At 30.3% G+C, this 8463-nt stretch overlaps 1 protein-coding gene across 2 annotated transcripts; it reads left to right on the top strand.

Annotated features, from left to right (window-relative positions):
* The first annotated feature begins 1432 nt into the window (after nucleotides 1–1432).
* LOC126847935 (zinc finger protein 888-like) lies at nucleotides 1433–6464 on the top strand. Of its 2 annotated transcripts, none has more exons than XM_050588379.1 (6): nucleotides 1433–1616; nucleotides 2861–3063; nucleotides 3910–4044; nucleotides 4489–4695; nucleotides 4880–5080; nucleotides 5947–6464. In XM_050588379.1, exons 2-6 carry the CDS (start codon nucleotides 2903–2905, stop codon nucleotides 6215–6217), a joined length of 975 nt encoding a protein of 324 aa, XP_050444336.1. In that variant the 5' UTR covers nucleotides 1433–1616; nucleotides 2861–2902; the 3' UTR covers nucleotides 6218–6464. The 2 variants fall into 2 exon arrangements, with proteins under 2 accessions (XP_050444336.1, XP_050444335.1); XM_050588378.1 differs by having other exon boundaries at nucleotides 2861–3075.
* Nucleotides 6465–8463: the final 1999 nt, after the last annotated feature.

Below are 8463 nucleotides of genomic sequence, written 5' to 3'. Positions count from 1 at the left end.
CGTTGCCCTGTCGAATGGAATCGCCAACTCTTTTGCGTCTTGCATATTAAAACGTCTAACTATGTTAAAAGCATAATTTGATTGATGACTTATTAACGATCCATCGTTCAATTTTCTTATTTGTATCCCAAGAAAATAATCTAAATCATTACTTTTGACCTCAAATTCCTGTTGTAAAGTTGATAATAAAGACTGAATCTTAGATGAACTATTTGACATAACTAATCCGTCATCTACATATATACCCAATATTATCTTATCATTACCGTCTGCCCTTCGCCATGCAGATATTTCATTAGCACACCTCGCCCGTGCTTGTTCTTCTGTTTCAGTGGATGTTTTGACTAACCTTGGTTTTGGTATTTCTCCGCTAAGTATTCCTTCCAGGTCAAAACTGTTCACAATGACCCTTATTTGGAATTTCCATAACAGCCATCCTTCTGCACTGGATAACTTAGTAATCTTGACCGAATCTTCCATGACGTCGATCGAACTGTACAATTGTCTGTACCAAGAAATATTACCTTTAGTCAGTAAGTATGTATTGGTCAGTATTCGATGTTTGACTTTTGAGTATCGTGGTCTGGGCCCATAACCTGTTGAGATTAATTGTAGTGGAACACAAAAGAAATAACAAACAAACACTTTGAGTAATAATAGAGTTAATATTATAGACACAAGTTAAACCAATAATAACAATACAATATAGATATATGTATAAGTCAGAAGTAACAAGCACATTAACAAAATAGTAGCTGTGGAACGAGTGTGTCCCCTTGTCCACATACAAAGGTATTTATATCATAAATCTAGGTTAAATCAATTCATACAAAATACTTTCTAAGATTTCACATACAATAGTGTCTTCCTCGACATACTAAACTAATCACATTAAAACTACCTTAGAATATTAATTACATTTCAACAATTATTTTCACTTCACAATAGCTATTTGTGTCTTAACCCTTTTTTGTGAAGTACGAAAACCGCAAAAAAGTAAAACATTTTAGCTTCGATGCAGAGCGGCAATGCAGATTGGTTTTACTCTGATGTGGACTTTTTTTTTCATCTGTATACACTGTAACTTTTTTAATACTGAATCAATTCCTTCAAGTAGCAACAATTCTATAAATCACGAATTTCATCTAGTTTATACTTTAGAAGGGGGGGGGGGGTAAAAGTTAAAAAAATGTTTACTTCTTCACAATTGAAATTTGAAAAAACAAAAAAAACCGTACAAGTTTTTAATAATCGATCATATTTTCGCTGTAGTGTTGATAATATAATTGAATATGTTGATAAGCCCGCGATTTTTAATATTTATCTTCACAGTATTCTACCTCCAGCCGGCCATCGCGGTTGCCACTGTTATCACATATTCACACTAACACACACATCATTATCAAGTATGCGTAGCGTCTGTAACATAATGTATTTACTGTCTCTGACTTACTCAAAGTGACTGATTTGTTTGAAACGGTCTAAAATAGTTGTTTGTTTATGAACATAATATTAAAATAATAAACAAAAATTCAGTGCGTGGTTTTATACCTGTCGTTTGACGTTGTTAGGGATCAGAGCCTTGACGAACAATCTCATCGCATTACTGTGTAATAGTAAGTACCGAGTAACATTATGGTTTTATTTATTGATTTATAACAATTAATTAGATTATTTAGTTTATCGGGTGGGTGAATGAATTTTAAAAAATTTCAATGTTTGTCGAGTAATTTGACTTGTAGAGTGAGATGTGCCGTCAGTGGTCGTAGATACGATAATTGATAAGAAGTCACGTATAGGAGTCAACTGTGGTTTTTTGGTTAATTTTGAGCTCTATAATATAGAATAATATAATATATTGAGTTCTATTGTAGTGTAAATAAAATTCTATTAATATGTGTACTGTGCAAATTGTTTTAAAATTCCTCTTTATTACTATCTGTAATGTTTTTACTTTACCAATTAAATTAGGTAAATTTCTCAGATTAATATATTATTACAAAGCAATCAACATTTTGTTATGGCAAAAAAAAGATAACATTTATCATAGTAGTATTTATTATAAAAATTACAAGTTACGTTTATATGTTCATTTTATAAATCATTTTTTACATTGTGTGAGTGTTTTAATTTTGATAACGGTTTAATGTATAAAAATTGTTTTAATGTGTTTACGTGACTTGAATGAGTTTTAATTTCAAACCGTTATAATATCATCTTATTAAAATACTAGATGATAAAAAACTAAGACAAATTTTAGTTCTGAACTACAATACAGAATGGGCTATTAGTATTATTTTCAATGAAAACGATACTATTAGCGCCCGCCCTGTATTAGTGTATAAAACTAAAATTTGTCTATCGGTTGGCTATCTAAAATATTTATCAATAATATTAGTAGTAATGGTTTGGTTAAAGTTGTTAATATCTATTTAAGCATTATTTTTAATTTATTGCTATTATTAAGTTGATAGTCATTATTTTTTAAGCTAAAAATTATATATTTTTTTAACTATTATAATCTGCCATAAAACAAAAAATATTTATATGTATTTAGAGAAAGTGGTAACTAATTTATATTTTATGGAGAAAGAAAATTCATATTGTGTAGTATTACATTTTTTAAAAGTGGATTTTTTTTTATTAGTAAGATCTTACTCAATCGACTAAAATTTCAATCATCGAATCAATGTTTTGATTTTCTTGAAAAACCTCTAGGCTCTTATTTGGCTTTATTTTGCAAAAAAGTGTGTCTGCACTGGTGTTTTTTTAAATTTGTTTAGACACAGGCTATCATCCTTTTTAATAAAAAAAATTGTTATATCTTGTCCTAATTTTTTAAATACACTTTGTGTTTTAGTTAAACTAGTGAGAATCAGAAATACCAAAAACCAGTACTAAAATGGACGATTATAACGGGACCATGATTAAAATAGAGGAAGACGAGGACGTAAAACAGTATTTCAACAAAGTCTTAGTGAAAATACCTGAGCTGAATCACATTAATGATATACGCAACAATTCTCCGACAAACCATAATGGTTATCAAAAAACAATTGACGAGTATGCATACAAGTAATGTAATTTTTATCCTATCTTTCAGTCATCCCTATGCTTGACGCCCAGTATACGTATTATGACTTTGATAATGCTAACTATGAGAGGATTATTCATAAGTTAGAGAATACTGACTGAAGTAGTGTCTTTAACTCAAAATCGACTGATCAATCTGCTGAATTTTTTCATAAGTTTCTGCTTGATAGTATTTATGAGTGGGTTCATTTACGTATTTAAATAAAATAAAAGCAATGCAATTTAGTCTATATTTTAAACTATTAGATATAGTCTTATTTGTGTTAAATACTTCAATATGGGCTTTAAATATTTAAAAAGAATAGGAAAAATTGTGGCGAGCAACAATACAAATTCATCACTGCCCGGAGAGACTAGTGCGATAACCGACCATACAGGTTTTATGAATATTACAAGCGTATCTGCTCGCGTTGCTTATTTAATAAACTATATTGTTCAACTCATTATAAATATTTTAATACATTGTAAACCACTTTCACTAAAAGTACATTTATGGCTATAACAAACGACATCAACTATAAACTAACTGTTTTATTATGTCTTATAATAAATAACCTAATTCAAATGAGGGCAGACATTCTATGCCAGCAACATCCTAGGAGTATAGATGGTTATATTAAAACAATTTATCTTAGGATAGTCTGGTTCATATTCAAATAATTGTATACTTTTCCATAAAATGAGCAGTTAAATTTACATTTAGTGATAATTATTGTTTTATATACCTACATTCTTCCCAAAACAGTCTATTTATTTACACTAAAAGTAAACATAGAAAAATCGATACTAATTAAAAAAATGTACTCTATTTTTTAGACTTAATGAAGCAGGAGGTATTAAAATTGAAGTTGGAGAAACGGGCGATTATCATTATAAGTCTATTTTTGAATTAGAAGAAGAAAACAAACAAGGGCAAGAGCAACAAAATACAATCGACGCTAATGAATACGAGTAATACATTTTATAAATAATATCTAATGTAATATGAACATTAGAGTATAGTTAACTTTGCCAAAACATCAGTTTGAACTCCATGCAATTTTTTTAATACTAAACAAACATTTAAAGTTGTTAAGCTGTTTTGCTAAACTGCTATTTTGGATGTGGCTTTTCCTTTTAAATTATTACTCGTTTTTAGCTTATTTAAACTTGTTCGTTTTTGGAGCCTAGTACGATAACTAACCATACAGGTTTTATGAGTATTACAAGCGTATCTCCCCGAGTTGCTTATCTAATAAAAATACAATGTTGGAAATATTATAAATATTTTAATTTATCGCAAACAAACTTCACTAAAAAGTAATTTTAAAAACAACATCAACTATAAACTTACTGTTTTATTATGTCTTCTTTTTTAGTTATTGTAATTTTTTAAATTATTTTATAATTATTCAGGTATTCTGAATCAAAAATCAAAATTGAAGTGGAAACGTATGATAACTACGATACAGTGTTCAAAATTGATAAAGTCGACGAGGGGAACAATGAAATAACTGAAACCTTTACAAAAGAAACAAAATCGACCAACATTGAAAAATCCAATAATAGTTGCGTCACAGCACAGAACGAACTTCTAAAATCATTTGACGGGAATATTTATAAGTAATTATTTTTAAAATAAATATTGTAATATTAAATTAAATATTGTGATAATAAAATATCGCACAGTCACCACAAACAAAGAACCGTTTCACTGATAGCGTGTAGTACATCATTCATTAACATGCATTACTCGCTGCTGGTATTATCTATTTAAATTTTGATATTTTAATTAAATCGTTTTTAGTAACAGAGAAGTGTGCAATACAACGTTGGTTAAAGTCGAAGTTGATTTGGTAGATGGACATTATTACGAATCCTTGATTGAAGTTGAAGAAAATGGGCTTTTGGATTTGCAAACGACCGCCCAACGCATACCTCTATCACATAGTGCATATTCATCGACCCAGGAAAGATCTACAAAACAGGTCTTCAATAAAAATATTTTGTAAGGCAATACATATAACATAATAAATTATCACTGGTATATTAAATTTAATAAAAAAAGTAGAGAGTTGCGAGTAAAACCCTGAGAGATATTCAATTTTTTTCTTCTTCTTCTTCTTCGTAGTTTACGGCCTTTAAGACCAAACTGACAAACACATGCCATGGCATCTCTCTCTATCCTGCGCTAGGACTTGCCAATCAGCATCCGGTTCAACCCGCTCCACATCTTTTGACACCTGGTCTTCCCACCTCAACCTGGGTCTACCAAGTGGTCTTACGCCTTCTGGAGAGCCACATAGTACCCTGTGTATAAGGGCGCTTTTTTTTCGCCATGCGTGGCCAGCTCAAAAGAGCCGCCTCTTTGTTATATCGTCGACTATGTTTGGTTTCTGATATGGCTCCCTGATCTTCACATTATGTCTAATTCTCCATTCTCCTGTATTCCTACAAAAGTTCTATACAGTTGTACCTTTAGACTCTTAGACAACAATCTTTTGACTTGAACAGCTTGTCCAATCCAAAATAGCATCTATTGCCTGCCTGTATTCTTGCGTTTATCTCCTCTTGTATTTCATTATTCCGAGTTATAAGTGTACCTAGGTACATGAACTTCTGAACTCTATTACACCGAGAGATATTCAAATTTTTATAGGAATTATTGAATTTGCTTGAATATAGAGTTTCGTAATTGTATCTTTATCAATTTTTATAGATGATCCAAAATTATATTCAGTTTTGTAAAACCAACAAATTTACATCTCTCAATCTCTCAAAATAAAAAATTAAGCAGTAATATAGAAATGTGAAAAGAATATTACTTTTTTAAACTTTTATTTTTTTTAATCTAACCGTTTTGTTTTGTTTTAGCGTACACTCTGATGAGAAGCCCTACAAGTGTGAGGTGTGTTCTAAGCCATTTTCAAAAAAATCTGGCCTAAGAGATCACGAGCGCGTGCACACCAGGGAAAAACCTTATAAGTGTGCTATTTGCTTAAAATCATTTTCACGTAAAAGCTACCTCTCAATACATGGACGAGTACACACTGGCGAAAAACCCTATAAATGTGCTGTATGTTTTAAGTCGTTTACTGATAAATCATACCTTACAAAACACAACAAACGCGTACACTCTGATTGATTACCCTCAAAAAAAATGTTTACTCAAGTTTATTTTCTCAATAATCGAAGTTTTTAAATTTTAACTTAAAATTATATAGTAATATATTTTTTATTTTATTACTAACATAAAAATGTGTATATGTGCGTTACTTATTTCAATCAATGTTTATTGAAACGTGTTTATATACTTCTGGAGCAAAATGTATTTTTAATTATATTGTTGGATATTGTGTTTAATCAGTGCACGTTAAATATCGGAAGCTACTAGACACTAGTATTTGTAATGATTAAACAAAACTACATGTTAATAATAATTTTATATAATGACTATTGTAATTTGTTTAATATATAATATATTTATACAATTATTTGATAACTCCTTTTATTTATTTATTACCAGCTTTCGTCACCTGACGTTGCCCGGGATTTAGTTTGCCAGGGCTAAGTAAAATTAATATATATATATAATCGGTATAAGTTATACATTAATGAAATTTTTTGAAAAAACATTGAAAAATCATATAATAGTTGCGTGACAGAACAGAACGATCTTTTAAAAACATTTGACGGGAATATATATATACAAGTAATTATTTTTTATATAATCGGCTCACGGAGGAGGAGTGGCCGAGTGGGTAAGGCGGCAGTGTGTTAGCGCTCACTGTCGCCGGTTCGACTCTCGGTCACAGGCGCTCCGTTTGCTGGGCGAGCAATCGTCCGGTAAAAAGGAACCGCCATCCCCCTCTCCGGCGACGGATTGACGACCCGTCCGGAAGCGAATTCGTCAAGAAACCATCTCATGATGGCAGCGTTTGGGCCTTCATGGCCCGTTAAGCTACATGATGATGATGATAAATATTGTAACTAAATACCTAAGTATAAAGTAATAATAAAATGTCGCACTGTCACTACAAACGAATAATCGATACACTGATAGCACCTAGTACACTTTTCTACCATAATATTCATTACTCGCTTCTCAGCAATATTATATATAGTTATGTGATCCAGCACACAACTGGATTACATAGTGCACACGCATTAACCCAGTAAGGCAAAGTTTAATTTAATGTAAGTTATCACTTGATTTTTCGTTAAAATAAAGAGACGAAAAAGTTCTTCTTGTTCTGTACATTACATAGTATTTATTATTATTAAAAGTACTGTTTAATAATTCAAAAACTTTTTTTATAAATCTACAGTGTAAGTTTACGTTAAATAATAAGTAATACAAAAAAAAAAAAATTAAGTAAATAGAGAGCGCAAGTAAAAAACCTGAACGAATTAATGAATTTGCTGGAAAATAGAGATACGTCTCCAAGTTCTTCTTATATTTTCTTATTGTATTGTTATCTATAATTCTATCTATTTATCCAGATGACTCAAATTTATTAAGGTGCACACTGGGTGAAACCCCAATAAATGTGCCGTATGTTTTAAGTAATTTACTACAAAATCAAACCTCACAAAACACAACAAACCCGTACACACGGATTGATTACCCCAAAAAATATGTATACTTTAGTTTTTGATAAAGTATCCAAATTATAATCACACGCTATGTTCCGATTTGCGTTTTTCTTAAATTTTCGATCGAGGATAATTTCATGAATAAATATTTATTAGAAATGAGAACCAGATAAAATCGTAGCACTTTATTTATTTGACTTCATTTATTGTTTTGATAACATTATGATAAGACTGTTAGGGTTTTGGGTAAAATATGATTAATTTTCACAACAACTAAGAAGGCACAATTTAACACGTAAGGTCACAAAATAAAAATGATTACATCATTATGATGAGAAAAAACTGTATTGAAAAAGGTAAATCGGAATTTACAAACCGTATAAATCGCTTATCCTACTTGAAAAACGATTTAAAATTTTGATACAATTAAGATAAATTTAAATTTAATAATAACATTATGTTAAAAAAAAACATTTCCATTGAGAAAAACGATTAAATGAAGCTATTACTTGAAAATCAATAGCTTTAAATGACTGTTTTATTACTTTCCTCAACATGGCAAAACTATATTGACTTTCAAAATCCTCAAATAATGTAAAATTATCTTTATCCCAAATAGTATTGTAACGATCTAACATGGACCACCGGTGTGAAAAATACGTTTTAGTGAACTTACCAGTAGTAAAGTTACTTTGGTCGAAAAAAAAATTATTCGAATTTATTTCCATTAGACGTGCCATAACGGTATTTTCAAGCTCTTTGTTTTTTTCCACATCGGCTAACATGGATTCTGAT

Source organism: Adelges cooleyi, unplaced genomic scaffold (genome assembly GCF_023614345.1).
Source record: "Adelges cooleyi isolate 19-005CV unplaced genomic scaffold, UGA_ACOO_1.1 ACOO_flye_CR_arks_rails_tigmint_CR_PRNA_139, whole genome shotgun sequence".
NCBI lineage: Eukaryota > Metazoa > Arthropoda > Insecta > Hemiptera > Adelgidae > Adelges > Adelges cooleyi.
Note: the sequence above shows the minus strand (reverse complement) of the source record. Positions and strands in the feature narration are given on the sequence as shown.

Bases quoted from the DNA above. Each gene is read 5' to 3' on its own strand.
- LOC126847935 (XM_050588378.1), top strand. From the start codon at position 2,903: ATGGACGATTATAACGGGACCATGATTAAAATAGAGGAAGACGAGGAC. The intron at 4,696-4,879 runs GTAATTATTTTT...AATCGTTTTTAG, and splicing joins TTTGACGGGAATATTTATAA to TAACAGAGAAGTGTGCAATA. The intron at 5,081-5,946 runs GTAAGGCAATAC...GTTTTGTTTTAG, and splicing joins GTCTTCAATAAAAATATTTT to CGTACACTCTGATGAGAAGC.